This window comes from Aquarana catesbeiana, linkage group LG05 (assembly GCF_042186555.1).
Source record: "Aquarana catesbeiana isolate 2022-GZ linkage group LG05, ASM4218655v1, whole genome shotgun sequence".
NCBI classification, from domain to species: Eukaryota; Metazoa; Chordata; class Amphibia; order Anura; family Ranidae; genus Aquarana; species Aquarana catesbeiana.
Genome location: NC_133328.1, coordinates 494888552 through 494911880, shown reverse-complemented (window position 1 = coordinate 494911880; position 23329 = coordinate 494888552). Strand labels below are relative to the sequence as shown.

Sequence of the window (23329 nt, the reverse complement as noted above, 5' to 3'; positions counted from 1 at the left end):
AAATAATCACTTCTACCTTATACTTACTCAATTTTCTCTAGCTTGTAAAAGGCCCTGCTCACAGTTTGTTTTATAGGGGTTTATATAGACCCCTTTCACACTAAGCAGTTTTCAGGCGTTTTAGCGCTAGAAATAGCTTCTAAATAGCGCCAGAAAACACTGGGGCAGTGCGCTTGTGGGATGTTAGGAAAAGTCCTGTGAGCAGCATCTTTGGGGCGGTTTGGGAGCGCTGTAAACAGCGCTTCCAAAACGCCCTGGCCATTGAAATTAATTGGGCAGCGCTTCCAAAGCGCCTAAAAAGCACTTCGGAAGCCCCGAAACACGGGCATTTTTAACCCCTTCTTTGGGGTTAAAAGCACCCCACTAGCGGCCGAAAAGTGCTGCTTACACAGCGCTAAATCTGCTCTAAAACCAGCGGTGCTTTAGGGCTAACGCGACCATGGCTCAGTGTGAAAGGGGTCTTACTAAAGCTGGAGAGTGCAAAATCAGGCTCACTTCTGTGTAGAAACAAATCAGCTTCTAACCTCAACTTATTCAATTAAGCTTTCGGAATACAACCTGGAAGCTGATTAGTTTCTGTGCAGAAGTGAGCCTGATTTTGCACTCTCCAGTTTTAGTAAATAAACCCCACAGTGTTATTCCCTCTATGTTGTTTTTGTCTGCAGATAGATGCAGATTTGCCGGCAAATAGACTGTCCACTTTGAGAGGGAGGTTGTACTTTGCAAGGAAATTTTTCCCAGAGCTTAATAGTGAATGAGATGAAATTTTGCTGACTTCTATCATCCAATCATATGCAAGCAAAAATTATTATTATTTCTTTTTTTTATCTTCCTTGCCTATGATATATCAATATATTTTTTAAGCTCTGGGGAAAATTCCCTTGCAAAGCCTATTTGCCTTTAGTAAATTAACCCTATTGACTCTAGTTACATAAAGAGCATATTTAAGAGTAAAATAATAGTATTGCTGTGTGATGTTTGGATTCTTATGGGTGACTATGGCTGTATCAAATTTAGTACGCACCCTGCCATGAGACAGTTTACCGTCTTGTCAGACAATTATCTGATCACTGCCAGTTTGCAAGCTACGTATGCAGAACTTCGGAGTCGTCGTGATCTATTAGAAAAAAGTGGCATGAGATTTTAAATCTGTTTTGAAAGAGCCTCTCCCCTACTCTTTCACTCCTTCCTAGTAAAGTGACCTTTTTAAATGGAGGGAAGTGGGCCTAGATGACAGTCATGATGAATGCGGTCATGTTCACTCAATAAAATAAGGCCCAGTGCATTTGAGGATAAATCAGTGGAATGTACAGCCCCACCTGTCTGTCTCCATCACTCATTTCCACTGTCACTTTCACAGTGCCTGATGGATCACAGTTGCTGTAAAATTAGACAGCCTTTAATCTCATTTCATCCTGATTAGCTTCTCTTTACCCTTTCCCTCTAACTCACTGACTGACACGCTAGAAACTCATATAGTGTGCTGTGTTTCAGGGCGGATTACAAAACTTATCTTTAACACCTTCTCTTCTAGAGAGCCACAAGCTTCATAGATATCACTTCTGTACATACATATGGTTCCTGTTTGGGGTTCTTTGTTTAGTCTGATAGGACAAATGAGAAAGGATGGTGCAAGAATGGTCTTTAAAATACAGGCTATTCATTATCTACGACGTGATGGTCACAAGTTCATTTTAATTTGAAATTTAAGCGAAGTTAAATTATTCCAGATTTGTGTATTGGGAATATGTACTGTATGCATTATGCTACAGAATCATAATATCCTTTGCTAACTGCTGGAACTCAGAGGTCTTCAGCAGAGGTTATTTAATGACTTTTCTGTGGTTATTTTAACACAGGAATTAATTTATTTCACATAAATTTTAAAATGATTCCACTATTAAAATAAACTAACCTCAGAGTTGTATACAGGCATACCCCACTTTTAAGTACACAATGGGGTTTATTTACTAAAGCTGGAAATTGCAAAATCAGGCTCACTTTTGCAGAGAAACCAATGAGCTTCTAACCCCAGCTTGTTCAATTAAGCTTATAAATAAAAATAATATTAATAAAACCTGGAAACTCATTGGTTTCTATGCAGAAGTCAGCCTGATTTTGCACTTTCTAGCTTTAGTAAATAAACCCCATTGTGTACTTAAAAGTGGGGTATGCCTGTAGTAGGCAGTTACAGGCTACTGGAACCCCCCAGGACCTGTGAAGCCCTCTATTGCACTATTATGCAATCACAACTTTGTTTGTGAAATTTGAGCACTGGACCTGCCCTTTTTTTTCTCTGTGCCTTATAATTGATGCACTAGGCTGCCATTCATTACAAAACCAAGAGTGAGATGCAGGAGGTAGTTGAGGTGGAGCTGGACTTATACTGTATTTTAATTTGTAATTGTATTGTAATTTGTATATTTATTGCTGAAAACCAATAAGTTGGAGCAGAGCAGAAGTCCTCACCATAGGCGACGTTTAAAAAATTCCACAGGTTGCATGTTTTGAGTTACAGAGGAGGTCTAGGGCTAGAATTATTGCTCTCGCTCTACCGATCGCGGCAATATTTCACATGTGTGGTTTGAACACCATTTTCATTTGCAGGCGCTACTCACATATGCGTTCACTTCTGCACGCGAGCTCGGCGGGACGGGGCGCATTTAAAAAAGTGTTTTTTCTTATTTATTTTACCTTTTATTTTTTATTTTTACACTGTTCTTTAAAAAAAAAAAATTGTGTCACTTTTATTCCTATTGCAAGGGATGTAAACATCCCTTGTAACAGAAAAGAAGCATGACGGGACCTATTAAATATGAGATCTGGGGTCAAAAAGACCTCAGATCTCATATTTACACTAAAATGCAATAAAAAAAAAAATGTTGTCGTTTAAAAAAAAAAAAAATTTAAAAAAATGGCTTTTTAAGAGCTATGGGCCGAAGTGATGTTTTGACGTTGCTTCCGCCCTGCAATGGTATGGAGACAGGTGGGGGCCATCTTCCCCTCACTCGTCTCCATGCCACTGACGTGAAAGGATCCGATCGCCTCCACTGCTGCCGATGGCTCCGGTAAGTGGCGGATGGCACCGGAGCACGGCGGGAGGGGGGCCCTCTCCCGCCACCGATAAAAGTAATCTTGCTGCGAATCCGTCGCAGAGACCACTATTATCGGAAACCGGACCGCCGGATGAAAAAGACTATACCAGGGATATGGCAGCTGGCTGCAGCACTAACAACAATATTCCTCTTCAAACTTAGGATATATATCGTTGTGCGGCATTCCGGAAGTGGTTAAAGTGTATTGCCACCTTAAGTGGGGTTACATTTAGTGGTCATCGATGTCATTCCTGATCACCCATAACTAGTCACACACTTACCATTACTTACTTTACTTACTTACTTAGCCTCTTCTTCAAATTCTGAACTGTTGGGTTCTGCTTCCCTTGCACACTAAAGCTGCAATTAGGATCCTTTCACACCGAACGCAGTTGGCTGCAGTTGGATGCATTTTGAACTGCACCCCAACTATATAGACAGACCAAAATCAAGGTAATCCTATGGGCATAGTTCACATCATTGCAGTGCAGTTCAGCGCAATTTAAAAAAAGTATATATATATATATATATATATATATATATACACACATATATATATATATATATATATATATATATATATATATAGCTTTCCACACCGCAAATGTATGGAACGAACTTCAAACACACCGCAACGGGCCCCTTTAAGCCAAGAAAGTCAAGCCCAAAAATGTATAGAAAAATGTACTGCAAACGCAGCGCTAAACGCATTCAAGCACTCTTCAAGTGCACATCAAGCCTGCTTCAAACACACTTCAAATGCATGTAGACATGCAGTCAAAAACGTGCAGTTATGTGCAGTTTCTGGTGTGAATGGGCCCTTACCATTCATTCCAGTGGAGAGTCTGTACTATGCTGACAGATTATGTAGACTAAAGTATCCAGTATCCATTAATCTTAGCCTGGAAAAATACGTGTTGGCACAACCTAGAGAGACACTTCTAGATCATTGCATCACTGATTGTTTCGAGCAAGACTTCAGCCGTTTGTCTCAATTAAGTTTTTGACTACGACACCAAACTGCTGCAAAATGGTTGCCTATGAGAGAATGGGTGAACTGGACAATCAGCAGAGAGTAGAGTTCAGTGGAAAGCCCTGGTCAGTCTTAAGCCTCGTACACATGATCGGATTGTTGGCCAACAAAACCGTTTACTTTTGTCCGAAGGGCGTTGCCCCAAACTTGTCTTGCACACACATACGGCACACAATTGTTGGCCAACAATCACGAATGTAATGACATACTACATGGTTTTTCAGCTCTTTAGCGCCATCCTTTGGGCTCCTTCTGCTAATTTTGTGTTAGTGGAAGTTTGGTGAGTGTTGAATTGCGCTTTGCATTTCATGCTTTTCAGTTCGTTTCTGAACGGCCGTTCGTCAACCAGACATGTTGCGGAATTGGAGGAGATAACGTGTTATTAATTATTGTCCTTGGAGTTATTTCTTTGACATTATTTTTTTTGGTTGAATAATGATTTGATTTGGTATATTTTCTATATTTTTGGATGCAGAGAATGCACTTTTTGGTTAAGTTCTATTGGTAGATAGCATGTCTAATTTTATTTGTTTTCTTTTTTTAATGCACAATAAACAAAATGTGGAGAATAATACTTGGCTATGTGTTTTACTTCAAATGACAGTTTGGGATTAGGCAGTTACATTTAAAAAAATACAATGTAATATTGACAAGGGACACCAACATAGTTGTATCTGTGATCCTAAAAACTACGGGATAATGGTGTTGTGGTAACTTGCCCAAAAAAATAAAAATAAAATAATATTATTCTTGCTATCGCTAGAAAAAAAAGGCCTTTAAAAATTAGTTTGCAATAACTCCATCAGTATCACCAGCAAAGCAGCTTCATTATTATCCCATTAAAGAAGAGAATGTGCCCTGCATTTAGAGATTTCATAATTTGCCACGTCACGAATGTTAATTCTCCATTACGAACGCTAGTTTACAGGACCAACCGTTTCTGGTTCATCCTTGCTTCTGAGCATGCGCGTTTGTACTTTGGGCTTTTGTCCGACGGACTTGTGTACACACGCTATGAAAATCTAACAACAGACATTTGTCCTCGGAAAATTTTAAAACCTGCTATCCAACATTTGTCTGCAGAAAATCTGACAATTGTCCGATGGAGCATACACACGGTCGGATTTTCCGCCAACAGCCTGTCATCACACATTTCCTGTTGGAAAATCCGATCGTGTGTACGAGGTTTTACTAAAGATAGCATGTCTAGAAAAAAAATGAGAAAGGGATATCTTGTCATTAATAAGGGAAACTCAGCTACCCTGAAAATGATTATTTGGGGCACCTGAGTGTGCATTAAGGACTTGATTTACTAAAGAATAGCCCATGCTGCATAAAAATGTGTTAAACGTATTTATAGAATAAGGATTAAGATGGTAACAATACATTCTATGAAAAAGGCTATTTACATCTGCTGATTTACCATAGTTTGCAACAAATCCAAAAAGTAAATTTTTTAACAAAAATAACAAAATAAAATAGTATATTTGCAAATGGTAAAAAATCTTTAAAATTATTTTTCATTTCAGATCGTTTGAGTTATTCTTGTACAATTTATTTTAAAATATTTTTATGCAACGTTCACATTTTCACATGCTTTCTGTACAATATTTTCATTATATAATATTAACAGATTTTGGGATTTCTCAGCTAGTGTCCGTAATTTTAAGCACCCTTATCCATTGTTGCCAAGGTAAAATTTCAGCTACATAGATAAGGTATTGTTTTCAGTCAGTCAGCCCTAACTGGTAGACTTGCAATGAGGGAAAAGAACCAAAAGACACAAGCACTTTACTGCAATTCCAAGCAGGAGGCCGAGTCTGAATACGAGCAAATATAGTTGCTCCATCGTAAATATGTTACTACAAACTATACACAGTCTTTCTATATTATACAATTCATATGAAATTTTTTAAGTGTAATTTGTATTAACATTTTCTTTGTTACTCATGTAATTATGGTTAAAAAGGCAAAAGATCTTCAGTTCACAGTACAATATATTAAATAACAATTGTGAATCAGCGTCCACAACTGATAGAAATGAATATGTATGTGAAAGGGAAAACTGAGAGCGTTTTCAATGTGAACACATCTTAAATATGCCTTAAGGCTATTTTGATAGGATACTTTATTCATGCTTGCTACAAATTATTTTCAGTGTATTACAATACAGATTTGTAGGATCGTCTTACTGTAGGGAAGGGTTACAACAACTATACTATTATAACAACTGCAGTGATAAAAGTCTCCACTGCATAGACAGTGCATCTTGAATCAAACAGGCCTGCCTGGTAGGCTTGCATTGAAAGAAAGGAACAGTAAAACTGTCTGCAAATTTCAGAGGGTGGTCAGACAAATAGGCACAATTCAACTACATTTAATCGAAAAAAATCTTCAGAACACAGGAAGCAAGGCCCGTATGTATGCCGATCAAATATGGCTGCCCCCATGTACAGATGAAATAACTTTACAAAGAGGTATGGTTTTTAAAACATTACAACCTACTGATAACATTATTTACATCAGACCAGCCCTTTGTAATGGATATCTGAAAAAACAATGCAAAGATTATAGTTTTTCTTTAAAGAGTAAATTTGGTAGTCAGTGTTAATGGGGGAATCCCTCCCGCAGAGCTATTGTATTCGCCCAGCAGGGGGCACGGGGCGGCGCGTCCCTGCTGGGAGAACACAATGATTATTGCTAGTGGCTATAGCCGCTGGCAATAATCGCATGCCAGAAATCTGACATGCTGGTAGTACCCAAGTTGAAGGATAGATCGACTAAGGTACAATGAGCCTGCCCATACATGGATCGAATTTTGGACGGACCCTGCTAAACAGGCCGAGATTCGAACCATCTATGGCCAGCTTCAGTATACTTAACTCCTTAATGCCAGCGCCTTCCAGCCCTTTAAGAGGTTTCTAATGCCGGGAGGTGGGGCGGGGTTTCTGGTCATGTAAACGCTGTGATTGGCTGTTACAACATGATCAGAAAGCTTGCAAGAGATCAGGAGCTTTTCATTAGCCACCAGTAACTGTGCCAGGAGCTCTCAGCACAGCTCTGTTTACATTCTGGTATGCATAGATGCGGCCTCTCTGCATCAAGGCCCACCCACCGAGAGGCCGCATATATGCATACCACTGGCGCGAAGAGGTTATAAACATTCCCTCCCCCCTCCTACCTATACTGAATAACTTGTTTAAAACATTTCTGTGTATTGACCTTTTTAAATCTGTTTTGGTGCAGTCACGTGATCCAGAAGCTCCAGGAATCCAATGGCTCTGAGTTCCTGGAGTTGTGACATCACTCCCATTTCCCCTCTGTTGTTGGCGCTCCCTCTTCTCCTGCAGCAGCCACTCTCTGACACAAGGAGGTAGCAGCTGCTGGATCAAGTGACCACATCAGAGTGGATTATGCAGAATAGGTAGAAGTAGGGAAGAGGCCACATTTTAAGAATATCTATAGTTAGCCTTATCTTCCATTTTGGCTTGGTTTGGACCCCAAGCGACACAATGGCCACAATGCTTCTCACTGCTCCATTATTAACACTTTCTCCCAGTCTTCTTCTGGGTGTGCAGTCTTCTCTCTTCTCTGTTGGCTGGCCACAAATATGCACAGAAGTTACTTCATCCCCACACCTTTCTTCTTTTGGCGTATTACAGATGCTGCAATGGTACACTTAGATGCACATGCGTGGAAGGCAATTTACAGATAGACGAGTCATACAGACCCTCTTCAGCCAAAAAAAACTTACCTGCAACAACTTTTGCAAATTTACCTTTAGTTCTGCTTTAAGTTGTTCACTTTCTCATATATACAATAAAAACGATTGTGTCTTCAAATTGAATTAATAGATTTAAATGCCCCCTACCTGCCCTATTAATTTAAATGGTGAAAACTTTCTGACTGAGACTGAGCATACATGTGTGTACATTAGTACATGTGAAAACATATTCGGCAAATATTTCCACAGATTTATTAAAGTAACACTTACTATATGTATATATGTATACTATACTATACTATACTATACTATACTATACTATACTATATGGCTGACAAGCAAGTCTCCAGAGCACAAGCACATATGCCCATTACATAGCAAGGTTGGGTACAGATATTTGCGTTGGCTGTGGGAGTTGGAAAATGTTCAAGTTAGCTGGCTGCAACTTTCTCCAGCGTATATTCATGAGCATGCACATGGGTTGAATGTGACATCATGAATATTAATGAGTATTCTGCCTAATCACATAGTTATATGCTTCTGATCGTGTAGTTATATTTTTAAGTGGCGTAACAGAGATGCCAGCTTTCCAATAAGTATAATTACAAATATATTAAATTTTGAGCATCATAAAGTGCTGCAAACATTTTTTTAATGTAAAGAAAGCCAATCATTTTAGAAGTAGAATGATAACACAGGCAAATATAGTTGTCATTATTGTATCCCATTATTTAGTGACAAAGCTGAACTCCAGGCAAAGTAAAAAAACTTTGTTAATGTTAAAGAGAACCTGTCACTAAACCGTTCATCCCAACAAAAATCTTCCTATAAGATCATACAGTATGTGCATTATTTATGTAATATAGCCATTTTAATTACACATAAAAGCCTCCCTTGTGTAGGCATTCAAAATCCCTGAGACTACACTTGGGTGCCCGCCATCTTGTATGTGATGTCAGTAGCCACAGCTGTCTCAGAGCTATCACTCAAGAAGTCATGTTATAGTATTCCCACTCACTCTTCCCCCAGCAGCTACATAAAAGGTTGTTTAACCACTTCCCTACCCGCCTATAGTCAAATGACGTCCACAGATGGGATCTCCCATCCTGGGTGGACGTCATATGACGGCCTCGGGTTCCCGGCCGCCTAGGGGGCGTGCGCGCCCGCCGCGTTGCTCGGGACCCGCTGCGTGTGCCCGGCGGCCGCGATGTCCGCCAGGCACCCACGATTGCCCGTTAACTGGGCCGGACCGTGGATCTGTGTGTGTAAACACACAGATCCACATCCTGTCAGCTCAGATGAGAGTGATCTGTGTTCCCAGTACAGCGGAACACTGATCGGTCTCCTCCTCTTGTGAGTCCCCTCCCCCTACAGTTAGAAGCATTTCCTAGGAAACACATTTAACCCCTTGTGTCCCCCTAGTGGTTAACCCCTTCACTGCCTGTCACATTTACACAGTAATCAATGCAATTTTATAGCATTGATCGCTGTATAAATGTGAATGGTCCCAAAAATGTGTCAAAAGTGTCCGATGTGTCGCAGTCACGAAAAAAAATCGCGATCGCCGCTATTATTAGTAAAATAAATAAATAAATAATTTTTTTTAAAAATGCCATAAATCTATCCCGTATTTTATAGACGCTATAACTTTTGTGCAAACCAATCAATATACGCTTATTGCGATTTTTTTTGCCAAAAATATGTAGAAGAATACGTATCGGCCGAAACTGAGGAAAAAATTTGATTTTTTAAAAAAAAATTTGGGATATTTATTATAGCAACAAGTAAAAAATATTGTGTTTTTTTCAAAATTGTCGCTCTTCTTTTGTTTATAGCGCAAAAAATAAAAACCGCAGAGGTGATCAAATACCACCAAAGAAAAGCTTTATTTGTGGTGAAAAAAGGACGTCAATTTTGTTTGGGTACAACGTCACACGACTGCGCAATTGTCGTTTAAAGTGCGACAGAGCTGAAAACTAAAAATTGGTCTGGGAAGGAAGGGGGTGAAAAGGCCTGGTATTGAACCGGTTAAGGAGATGAGGGAGGAGTTAAGCCGGCGGAGACAGTAAGGCTGGCCATACATTATACAATTCTCTTCTACAATTTTTCTTTAGATTTACCAAAACCTTATAATATGAGATCAAACCTAAACACTTTCAATTTGTGCGCAAACAGGTAGGCCCTTGCACTACATAGTTTAAGGTAAATCTAAAGCAAATTGAATAAAGAAAGGGTTTAATGTATGGCCAGCTTAATTAGACACTCCCAGAGAAGGAAAGGGCTATGAATAGAAGGAAGGAGGGGACTGTGCTAGAAATTTGAATTTCCTCAAGAAGTCAAATTAGCTAGCAAGTTCAAAGGCATATTGCAGTTAAATAGAAAAAGAAAACCACTGCAAGTAAGCATTTAAAATGCCTGATTTTTCTGTTTATACTTACAATTATTTAGGTTAGGCTCCATTCACACCTAGGCGTTTTGTATCGCGGGCAGAATCGTTGTGATTCTGACCACGTTTCAAATCGCCTAAGTGTGAATGGAGCCTTAGTGACAGGGTCTCTAAAAATATATGGTTGCTGTTGTACCTATCTGCTCACTCTGCACTCTTCTCTGGTCAAAATGTTTTTTGTCAGCACAAGTAACATTCATGTAGTCTGGTCCCTAGTGCTGCCTCTCCCTTTCCTAGTCTGATTAATGATAGCGGGGCTAAGAAATTGGGTGCATCAGCAAATAAGCATGGGAGGTGCTTGAGACAATGCACTGCCCAACAGATCTCCTCAATCAAACACATCTCCCATATGAAGGATTGATTTATTATTGAATTGTGCTGGAAATATCAGGCTCAAAGTATCAACAAAATGACTGTCAAATGGCTCCTCAACTAGCAATTGAATACATAATTGACCCGTCACCTAGGAAAACAATTGAAAGCTAAACTGCAGATAAACAGCTAAACATAGGGTGTTATAAAGTGTGTTAACTCAATTTACCTTCCAAAGGACCTATAATTCCATTAAGCCATTTTTGTGATCCAGGCATAACTTCCAATAGCCATGTCCTGGGCTACTCCTTAGGCTACACAACAGTTTAGCAATGCAGCCAGGACCAGCACTAGGCCCAGGCTTTGGCCAATGAAGGGAATAACTGGGCAGTAAAGAAGCAGCGCCTCAATGAAGAGGCCATCCCTCTACTCTCCCTTAGTTTTAACATATTCATACTGTTATGCCCTGTACACACGGTCGAATTTTCCGACGTAAAATGTGTGATAAGACCTTGTTGTCAGAAATTCCAACCGTGTGTAGGCTCCATCACACATTTTCCATCGGAATTTCCGACACACAAAGTTTGAGAGCTTGCTATAAAATTTTCCGACAACAAAATCCGTTGTCGGAATTTCCGATTGTGTGTACACAAAACCGACGCACAAAGTGCCACGCATGCTCAGAATAAATAAAGAGATGAAAGCTATTGGCCACTGCCCCGTTTATAGTCCCGATGTATGTGTTTTACGTCACCGTGTTCAGAACTATCGGATTTTCCGACAACTTTGTGTGACCGTGTGTATGCAAGACAAGTCTGAGCCAACATCCATCAGAAAAAATCCTAGGATTTTGTTGTCGGAATGTCCGATCAATGTCCGACCATGTGTACGGGGCATTAGACTAACAAAACCCCCCCAGAGCAACAAGGCCAGAGTATTAGCACTCCCTCTCCTAGTATGAATGATGCTGGCAGGGTATTGCAGGACGTTGTTATCTTAGGGTATACTCACACTAGTCAATCCTTACTGTGCCGGGCACAGTTAACCCCTGAAGTCCAGTTTGGTTGACTAATGTGATCACTCTGTAACACGTCCTAGCCCTCTTGAAGAGGTACTGGCTTAGGCATGGTTCAGTTGGATTTGGACAGGGTATTCATCTGTATTAACGCTAACCTTGTCCAAGCACAGAACTCTCCCTGATCAATGAGCATTCAGTGGCCACAGAAGCAAGGATTACTGTAGTTTGGCTGGCCCGGCACAATGTGAGCACCAGCTGGTGGGGGAGTGGGGAGGTACAAGGCAACCATGCCTAGTGTGATTATACCCCAACAGATTCAGGTATTTTTGTCAGATCCAGATTAACCACAATGCAGCCCACATGGGAGTCTAGGGCCTGGTATTTGTGTAGAGGTGAATGCACAACACCATGTTAGTTCAGCTCACAAACCATTCATGCAACATCCACGCACTACATCCTATTTAAAAACTATTAAAACCTCCCCCAACCTGTCTAATTACTTCTTTACTTAAAAAAGCATTATATGGAGCATATGGGTTGAAATGTGTGTTTACACATATACTGCTTCATATACTGTTTGCCAGGCAAATTAGAACTGCCAAAACACAATCCTCAATAATTCCTGGGCCATGTGGGTGGCACCTTGCTTACAACAACCAGTTAGATTTCATCTTTAGTTTGCAGTAGAAAAATTAAATATGGAATCTGAATTTCCTACAGACAACTACTTTGTAAGCACCAGTTTTAAGAAATGTGCTCCAGGTTTACTTAACATTTTATCTGATTATGTTCAGTGTCAACCTACATGTAACTTTTTTTGAGCAATGGGAAATCAATAATGTTGCCCAAAGTATCTACCGGTATTTAAATTTGTTCTTTTTTGGTAACTTTAGAAATTTGAGAGTTTAATTTTTAAATATTTTATGTCTAGATTTTGGTTTTACAGCCTTCTTTGAATTATAAAGTGAGTTTTTTCTTTTTTAATTATGTTAAATGCTTAGAAATGTCAAAACACTGTCAGAACACAATAGCACAGCAGGGAAGATTGCTGTGCTAACACTGGATTGTTAGTACAGCAGCTCCCACCTGAGCGGTCAGGTTTTTTTTTTTCGTTCAACCCGCTGGGTTGAACGAAAAAAGAAAATGGCGTGTACGAGGCTTAAGAGAGCAGTAGTTATGCTTAACAGAAACCTAAATAACTCAGAGGAGGGATACACACTTCCTTCTCCTCTTCTAGCACAGATAGACAAGTTTTACCTAGTAGATTAATGCAGTCTACCAGAAAGCATAGAGGTTGTGATGGGCTTTGTTATGAGAAAGCCCAGCATCCTTTGCAAACACAATGCCATGTATAGATCTCCAGATTAGTTAACTTGCAAATTGAAGATTTTTATAAAAATAAAATATATATCAATAGCTTGATAAATGTGTAAACTTAAAAAAATATATATATAATATTTCACTAAAACAATTTCACTTTCCCTTTAAAAGTCTATTTGTAAGAGCAGCCTTCAGTGTCCAGACAACTGACATTAACAAATCCAGCAGGTGCTTTTCTCTTGATATATGGAAATGAGTCTGATGTCAATTAATGATAGACATCATTGTGTGCCATTTGATAATAACCTTACATTAAAATATAATGAAACCAAAAAAGATACAACAGAATAGCTGTGTGTGTGAGTTAAAGTTTGATAAATCTTTCCTGAGCTGTAGCCAAGTTTGGGCAGCCAGTAGCATCAAAATGATAAAAATTATCATTAAACATTCCATATTGCACTGCTGCATTTTGCAAGAAGGAGATAGTAAATCAAGTGCAATGAGAGATATATAACTGAAAAAATTCACGTGTGAGTTCGGCTGGCTTTTTTTTTTCTCTTTGGCAGAAGTTTATAGAGAAAGAGCTGGCCCTGTGTCATATTGATTTCCCACTGCTCTGGTTTTCTAAGTGCTCTGTTGATCCGTGTCCAGCAATAAATTCCCAGCCTCAACATGCACATCGCTTCCCTCTTTGTCCTCACCTAGATTTAAGGTGTCCATTTGATGAGATGAGCAAGGACATCATTTTCTGACTATTGCTCCAGCTCATTTTACATGATACCACAGAGCTACATTTGTATGTTTTTCAAAGGATGTGACATGACATTTATGGACAGGTATAACATACGGCCTAGCGCATGACACTTCTAGGATGGTTAAACTAATCCAAATAAATTGAAGCATATATTAGTTGGCAGAATTGAAAAGAAATCAGTATGTACAGGATTCCCATGACAACCGGAGGTGGAGGAAAATGTGCTTTGTTTCAGGAAACTGTGATTTGTAACAGGAACATTTTCTGTTGCATTTTCTGCCCCCTTACTATGAATTAAAGGCTATTTCCAGGCATACAATAAAAGGACTAATTAATGCCGTTACTGTTTGCATGGAACATGCTGCCAGCAGGACAGAGCAGAGGGAGGGGTGTGCTGCTGCTACTCTTTCATCCTCCAGTCACAGGCTGTGGGCAGGAAGGTGACCTAGCTGTGTTGCTTAAATACAGTATATAAAAGTGAGGTCGTCAACCTGGCTCTGCTACCTAGCATATTTGCAGAAATCTCAGAATAGAATGGACGGATATACAAACTGTTTGCTAGGTGCATACTAAAACAACATGAATTTAATGTTTTGCCCGGATTTCAGCTTTAAAACAATGTCATTTAGATAGCAACAATAAAATATTCTAAATAAGAATGTGAGGTTTTAATATGTAGCTCCTCCTTACCCCCTAGAGATATTTGGGACCCCCAGAGGTTAAGTGAGTTGACTGATTCACTTCAAGGCAGGATTCTTGATGTACAATAAAAAGATAGGTCAAGGCACAGATACCCTGAACCAAAAGGAACCACCTTGTCAGAACCCACATGGCTTGTACACAATATGAAATTTAAATAGGTTTTACTAACGTTAATACTTTTATTACATTTATAAACTCCACATTGCCAAAGTATAAAATTACAAAAATAAATACAGCACCCTATACCAAATCCCCAAATAGAAAGATAGCATTGTCTTTGTCAAGGATTCTTGATGCGAAGTGAGGAGATGAACAGATTGGCGCCAGTCACTTGGACAATTGATAGAGTTCAATTAACACCAATAAACTCCAGGGAGAGAAGGATAGGGAAACACAATAGCCATAAATACAGCACAGACTACAGATTACAAAATACCACTTCCATTCATACAGAAAGTCCTTTAGGTGAACACTGACACTAGGAATGTTTTGACAGACTTAATAGCAGCACAACCTCTACTCACAGCCATACAGAAAAAGAGAACCTTTAGGCCAGACCAGCATCTTGCGGCCTTCCAGCTGTAAGCAGTTACAGCTTAGTTTCTCCTTAGTTACTGCTGTCGAGAAGTCAGTTGCACTTCTCCTGGGCAAGGCTCTCTGGCCTGGCAGTGCAGCCCAGGGCCTGTCATCAACTAGCACATGTGTGCTCCTCAGGCGACAAAGCCTGGGAGGTAAGAGAGCTTCCTGAAAGTTCCCCCAAATATTTATACCTTTCTTCAGCATGCAACACTGGAAATAAGCTTTCTAGTGATTGGCCAAGGAAATATAAGTATCCATAACCCTGGCTATTAAATCTTTTTGCCAGGAACACTCCCCAGCAGCAAGCAGAAGCAAACAATAATCACATTGTAGAGGACACCCAACAGAAATCAAGGCTTGCTTCAGCCTGGCAGAACTAAATTTAGGAGTTACCCCTACTTAAAGTGTTTGTAAAGTAACTATGTGACTGTACATGTATCCCAAGCAGGTTTCCTGCCATTAACAAAAGTGTATGTGTTTTTTTTTAAATGAAAAGGCTAAATACCCTTGCTGACACCGCAGCTGTGCGGTCATGTGATCCCCCTGTGCTGGCCAATCCTGATCTATGGAGAGAAGCGGGAAGGGCTGAGATTCCCCTTTGCTGGCCGGCTGATGTCACAGTGGAATCCTGGCCCCTCCTGCTTCTCTCCATAGATCAGGGCCGGACATGCACAGGTGGATCGCGTGACCGCACAGCTTCAGTGTCAGAAAAGCTATTTAGCCTTTTCATTTTAAACAAACACATACACTTTTGTTAATGGCAGGATACCTGCATGGGATACATTGACATGTGCTGCATTATGCAGCTGAATAGCGGCGGGAGGAAAGCTCTCTCATGCTGATAGGGAGGGAGGGGAAGAGGGGAGAGACTGTGAGAGGTGATCAGCGGATGACGGAGGCATGTAAACTGACCACGGTAATCAGGGCTCAGCAGCCAGTCTAGTAAAATTCAAAGTGTTTAGAAAAAAATATTATGTTTAAGACAGCCAATTTATAAGCATTACTTGCAAGAACTAGGCAATTTCTGAATTATCAGTAGGCGATAACATGTCCCCCAAGCGATGGGAAGAGCTGCTTAAATTAAAAGTGAGAATTTACAATTTGTTGCAAAATTTCCCTGGAAGCCAACACAATCTTTCAATCTTCTGTGTAAAAAACTGGTGAGCATGCCAGTGTTCCTGGCAAGAAGATTTAAGTGCCTGGTGTCATTCCATGATTATCTTCTCCTGAGAACTCTTTCCTAAACATTCATTCTCTAGCCTGACCTTGTAATTTAGATCCAGGATATGACTAATCACATCACAACACCTGTAATTGCACTTAATCCAGTTTAGGCCTTATGCATACTGAGCATTAAAGGAGAAGTATGGCCGAAGCTTATTTGGCCCTACTTCTCCTATGGATCACAAGAGTGCAGTTTGTTCTGCACTCCTGTAACCCACTGTCTCTGTCGGCTGATGTCACCCAGCTGGTCCAAACACTTGAGCGATCCCAACTATACAGTCGGGACAGGATTCACCCAGCAGCCTGCATGGCACTTGGTTCAGCCTCTCAGTGAGCCGCTGGGAGACTGAGCCAGCCCTGCAGTAAGCACTGGAGAGGCAGAGCAGAGAGTTGGTGACTGACACTCACTGCTCTCTGCTCAGAGCAGATGGGAGACCTGAGCAATCATTGGTGTTTGATCGCTCAGTTCTCAGTGTAAATATCAATATATGTATTTTTTGGGGGGGAAACCCATACTCCTCTTTTAAGAACACTGCTTTTAGGGGCATCCAGTGTTTTTTTCCCACCTCTAAATGCCCCTGCATGTTAGCCTATGTGTCCATGGTCACATAGATGTTTGGAGGCTTTTAAAGGTAAATAGAGGTGTAAAAGAAAATCCACTGCCAGCACATTTCAAGGGTTTAAAGGGTAATTATAGGTGTAAAAAAAATCCAGCACATTTCAGCAGAAAAAACACTTGACGCACCTAGGTGCATGTACAAGCATTTAAACGTGCATTAATGCCAGGTATGTGAAGCGCTTGATCCTTAATTCATTTCAATGGCCACAAACGCTGCTGCCAGGAGGAACAACGCTTGTGAGCATTAGATAAATGCCCTTTGGGCATGAGCCCTAAAATAAGACCTCCTAGTGGTGTTGGGTATATTTTTCTACAATTCATATCTGAACCTCACCCCATGTGACTGTACACAGTTTGCACATCACTTTATATATAGTGGCACCAGCCTAGCTTTGCTCTTTTTTACAGCAAAGTATTGCAGAACAAAAGCAAATTAAAAAGCACCCATGTTTACTAGCTCAGAGTGTGTTTTAGTCTAAAATATGGCTTTGGATCACTTGTGAGAAACTTATAGTACCCTATTTCCTGGAAAACAGAAGCTTTTTTTAATGCATTTTGCTCCGTGAATATTCCCTGCGTATCACATATGTTATCAGAATCTCACATCTTTCTTTTGTCTGTTTCTCAGTTATGCCATACAACAGTGCTCACCACTGTGTGGTTGAAGTGGAAAATTTCTTATTTGTGCTAGGAGGAGAAGACCAGTGGAATCCTAATGGTAAGAACTACGACTTTATACGTTATACATTACTATTGTTTCCTTCTTTTTAATATTGAGCCTTTATAATACTGTATAATTATGACAGGATTAAAAACAATTTTACCAGCCTGTTTGAGCTACCAATACTTAGCTGGCTTCAGATTTTTTTTTTCAGTTTTTTGTAGCTGGAGAACAAATGTGAAACTTCACTTAAGCACATTATAGTAACATAACTGCTGGTGTAGATGACCTGCAGCATTGAGGAATTGCATTCAAATCACAGCGATAGATCTGCTTCTAAAAAAAAAAACGATATAATTGTTCTGTCTCAAAGCTACCATACTTTTTTTTTTATTAATTGTTTTTCAGATTTTATAATAAATATGAATTTAAAGTAGAACTTGGTCTCCCATGAAAAAGCATGACCTGCAGCAATCAATTATAAGCATATCCACACTTACAGATTTCTCTTAGTACCCCTGTCCCACAAATGCCAATATGTCCTGCTGGTAAAGTCAACCAAATGCAGTCTTCCTGTGATAATGTGACAATGATGCTGCACTGCTCCCAATTTCAGAGCAGAGTTGCCACTCTCATGTAGACTCTCCCTGCTTTCACTGCAGTGGGATGATAAAATGTGACAGGAGGTGTGGCCATCAGCATTGTCACTGCTAATTCACAAGCTCATAGTTTGTCATTCACCACCTGGCCACACCAAGTCCTGCACACTGCTTTCTGTAGTGACAGCATTCTCTCTGTTTCTGAAACCCTCCCATTGTGAGCTACAGCCTGGGGAGGGGAGTTTAAGACATGAATGAAGGAAGATTTGACCAATTCAGGGAAGAATTTTTTTTTTGTTAACCTTATGAGGCTTCTGCATTGCATAGTAACTGGATTTATATTTTCATTTAGGCAATTTTAGTTGTATTTTAAAGCATGAAAGATATACTTCTATTTTTTAAACTGATATCATTTAGGCCCCTTTCAGGCGGGTGCCCTTTCTTCTATCTCAGCAGGGGATCCCAGGTTGGTTGGATCAGAATGGAAACAGATATCATCATATATGTGACATCTATGTCTGTTCCATTTTTCTTTTACTCCATCTTATGATGAAGGAAAAAGTGGACCCATGTAATCCCTATGGGTGGCCAAATGTAAGTGGATGTGCATCTGCCTATATCCACTCACATCCGATCAGGTCAGTAAAAGTAGACATAGACAAAAATTGTTTCCATTGAGCCCGATAAACCTGACTGAACCTGGATGGTGGCGGATAGTGGCGGATACAGTCAGATCTTACATCCGACCACCTAGAGGGATACATTGCTGTTCATTTATGATCTGTGTGAGTACAGGTCAAAAGTGAAGTGACAAAACATCTGCACAAACGGGGACTAAGAATTAGATAAGCGTTAGTTCTTGGAATTAAAGTAAAATAAAACCTGAAGATATACTGTATATGCTATCATGAACGGGAGCCCCATAGATAGGTATGTTTATTCAAGGCATCCTGGTTCTCAAATGTTTCTAATGTTGATCAACATAGTGGTAAGTTTCCCATAAATTAGGGTGGTAGATTTTTAAGCCAAAGCTCCCTAGTTGTACTGCTTAGTAACTGTAAATACACTCACTGGCCACTTTTTTAGATACACCTGTTCAATTGCTTGGTAACACAAATTCTAATCAGCCAATCACATGGCAGCAACTCAATGAATTTAGGCATCTAGACGTAGTGAAGGCGACTTGCTGAAGTTTAAACCAAGCATCAGAATGGGAAGAAAGGGGATTTAAGTGACATTGAACATGACATGGTTATTGGTGCCAGATGGGCTGCTCTGAGTATTTAAAAAATTGCTGATCTACTGGGATTTTCACACACAACCATCTCCAGGGTTTACAGAGAATGGTCCGAAGAAGCGAAAATATCCAGTGAGAGGAAGTTGTGTGGATTAAAATGGCTTATTGATAGGAGAGGTCAGAGGAGAATGAGCAGACTGGTTCAGGATAATAGAAAGGCAACAGTAACTCAAATAACTGTTTGTTGCAACCAAGGTATGCAGCATACCATCTCTGAATGGACAACACATCGAACCTTGAAGGAGATGGGCTACAGCAGCAGAAGACCACACCGGGTGCCACTCCTGTCAGCTAAGAATAGGAAACTGAGGCTACAATTTGCACAGGCTCACCAAAATTGGACAATCGAAGTTTGGAAAAATGTTGCCTGGTCTGATGAGTTTCAATTTCAGCTGCGACATTCAGATGGTAGGGTCAGAATTTGTCATAGTTTAAAAGTCATGACCTACCTAAGTATTGCAGCTGACCATGTCCATCCCTTTATGACTACAGTGTACCCATCTTCTGATGGCTACTTCCAGCAGGATAATGCACCATGTCACAAAGCTCAAATCATCTCAAACTTGCTTTATTGTACATGACAACAAGTTCACTGTACTCCAATGGCTGCCACAGTCACCAGATCTCAATGCAATAGAGCACCTTTGAGATGTGGTGGAATGGGAGATTCGCATCATGGATGTGCAGCTAACAAATCTGCAGCAACTGCGTGATGCTATCATGTCAATATGGATCAAAATCTCTGAGGAATGCTTTTATCATCTTGTTGAATCTATGCTATGAAGAATTAAGGCAGTTCTAAAGGCAAAAGGGGGTCTAATCCAGTACTACAGTACTAGCAAGGTATATCTAATAATGTGACAGTGAGTGTATATATTATTAGCATATGTTCTTGACTGATTACCCAAATGGTGCAAAAAGTAGAGCAAAAAGGGCACTTTTTCACAACAACCAGTCAGATTCCTTGTTTTATTGTAATTGTTGTTTTCTCATGCATGTTTCTGAAAGACATAACTTGGTTAGTTGTCATGGCACATATCTACAGTATTTTGCTCCAAAAAAAAAAATATATAGCTGAAACCTTTTTCTTATAGTTTAGGACAGGGGTCCCCAAACTTTTGAAACAAAGGGCCAGTTTACTGCCCATCAAACTTTAGAGAGGCCGGACTGTAAACAGTGGGAGTAGAAAATGCCATGGCATTGGTGGGAGTAAACAATGCCATAGGCTTAGTGGTCAGTTTAAGTAATAAAAATTACATAATTGGTGTCAGTGGGAGTGTTAGTACCCCCTTGTTGGTATCAGTGAGCGGAATAGTGCCATGTCTTTGGTGTCAGTGGAAGGAATTGTACCCAAGGGCCAGATAAAGGGAAGAAAGGATCACGACCAGCCCACGGGCCACAGTTTGGAGACCCCTGGTTTAGAGCATAGTACTAAAGCAGTGGTTCTCAACCTGGGGGTCGGGACCCCCCTGGGGGTCGAATGACGATTTGCCAGGGGTCACTGAATCCTGGGCTGTTCCTGAAGCCCACACAGCTCTCCCAGCCTTTTCACGGCCACCCAGCTGGGCTGTTCCTGGAGCCCGTGGCTGCCCACTCAGCCCCTTTGCAGCCGTCCATTCAGTTCACAAGATGGCTGGGGGGGCAGAGACTAGAGGTCAACCGACTGATGAGTAATGGGAAGTGGAAGGGGCTGGAGGAGACCCTATCTCCTGATTTTGGCATAGGTGTCACTGCTACGAGACACCACAGGGCTGGAGTCACAGTGAAGCCGGAAACACAATGAGTAAACACTACCTGTGATTAGAGTTGCCATTAGAAGTCCCGACTACAGTTCTTAGATCAGCAGATGACCTTCATCGAGAGCACCTAAGTTGGCTGATCAGAACTCCCCCCAGCATTGCAATTCATCCCACCCCCCACCAGCACTGCCACTCATCCCAACTACCCACCAGCACTGCCACTCATCCCAACTACCCACCAGCACTGCCACTCATCCCACCCCCCACCAGCACTGCCACTCATCCCACCCCCCACCAGCACCGCCACTCATCCCAACTACCCACCAGCGCTGCCACTCATCCCATTTCCCCCCCACCCCCCCACCAAGGAGTAAGAGAAAGAAAAAAAACAGAGAATACATGGAAGGGAGAGGAAAAGAGGGGGAGGAACAAAGAAAAAGGGAGAGAAAGAATAAGAGAAAGAACAAGAAGGATGGCTAGACAGAGGGATGGGGGAAAAAAACAAACAATTAGGACTGAGACAGATAAAAGGGAAATAAAGGAGAACAAAGAGAGAGTGGTACATCCTGAAATGTACCATAAGGGGTTTTAATATTGTAGGAGTGGAAGGGACTCAGAGAGTGCTAAATGTCCGTGGGTTAGGGGCGCAAATTACTTGTCTTGCCTTGGGTGCTGAAAACCCATGAACATTTACAAAATTTTTACTGTTAGGGGTCCCCACAACTTGGGAAATGTTATCAAGGGGTCACGGCACTAGAGAGGTTGAGAACCACTGCACTAAAGGGTTATAGTGTTTGTCAGTTTTCTTTCTTTTTTGTTTAATTTAGTTACAATAGGAAGTGAGAGGAAATCTCTCTAATTTGAGGGGATATCTCCTCTTAGACAGTTGTCCCTGGAACAGATGTCCTCTCAATGCCTCTTCTGGGGACAGCTGTACATTTTGGAATTTCCCATCACTTTTCTTTCCAGTCACAGTAGTCACCACAACAAATAGAGTGAGTCTTCTGAAGTGGGGACACAGATAGCATTAAAACATTACAGATGTTCCAACCCTTACCTACTCCAACCAAAACTAAAAAAGAAGTGTGTGACATAAAGCTGTACAGTACACTAGGAAAAGAGAATGATGCCAATGTTGGAACGTAAATGCATTATATGGAATATGATTGCTAGTCTTAAATAAATATATTTTGGCAATGGGTACTGGTGGATAAAAACAAATGAACAAGGCCATCCCATCTTTCTACTGATATTCCCAGATAAAAAACTGGAGACGTTTTAGGTGAATCTGGATATGTACTGATTGTGCACTCTGCTCTAAAAATATGTTCATTTATTCATTATCACAATAGCATGTTATTAAAAAAATATCAGCATTCTGTGATTCCTTTAAAAAATAATTAAAATAATGCCCTGCATGTATTTTTCAGGGTAAAACATATCGCTACATCAGTGTTGCGCCATGCACTGATATTTTATTCATCTATTCTTTTTGTATAATCTAAAATGATGGCAACACAGGGGAACATCAGCCCAAGATATTACATTTAAATAATCTTACTTTAATAAATGAAATCCGTCCAAAGACATGGAAAAGTTATCAGACCATGTTAAATTACAGTGCATCCTAATGCTGGGCTGAGTAATTCTGAAAGTGCAAAATACATTAATATTTAAAAGTGTTGACTCAGAGAGAAAAAGGCAAAAAGAAATATGAACACTTAAAGCACTTTAAATTGACTTTAAGGGGACAAATTAAACAGTGTAATAGCATCTCTGGTGTTCAAGATACAAATCAACAAATGTAGCATTGCTGTATAACAGAAGTAGGCCTATTCAGTAAGATGGTGGTAAAACTGAATAGCACAATAACTGTGTTGATTGTTGGTTATGGGTTATTACACTTTGTGCATTACTGTTGTGCTATGCACTAACTAAACATTGCTGCTTTTTTTATTATTTTTATCTCAAATATTGGAAAGGTTGTTACATGGTGTGAAGTTTCTTCCTAAATTTTAGAAGTTGTAGAGGTGAAGCCAGGCTGGAAAGGGTAGGATGACAGTACAGAAGCAAAGTCGTGCTTTTTGTAGTTTATTCTAACACCCAGCACTTAATATGTAACAGCAACCTTGTAGGGCCTCATGGTTAAACTTTCCCTCTTTTTCTGTCCCAATCACCAGAAGAAGAAGTGAGGGAAAATCCTAAAT

General features: G+C 40.3%; 1 protein-coding gene across 1 annotated transcript in view; it reads left to right on the top strand.

Moving 5' to 3' along the window:
• The window catches only part of KLHL14 (kelch like family member 14), a 142776-nt gene that overhangs the window by 93112 nt on the left and 26335 nt on the right, over nucleotides 1-23329 (top strand). The window contains exon 4 of the mRNA XM_073631530.1: nucleotides 17455-17544. Within this exon, the coding sequence (XP_073487631.1) occupies nucleotides 17455-17544 (90 nt within the window). The remainder of the gene's footprint in view (nucleotides 1-17454; nucleotides 17545-23329) is intronic.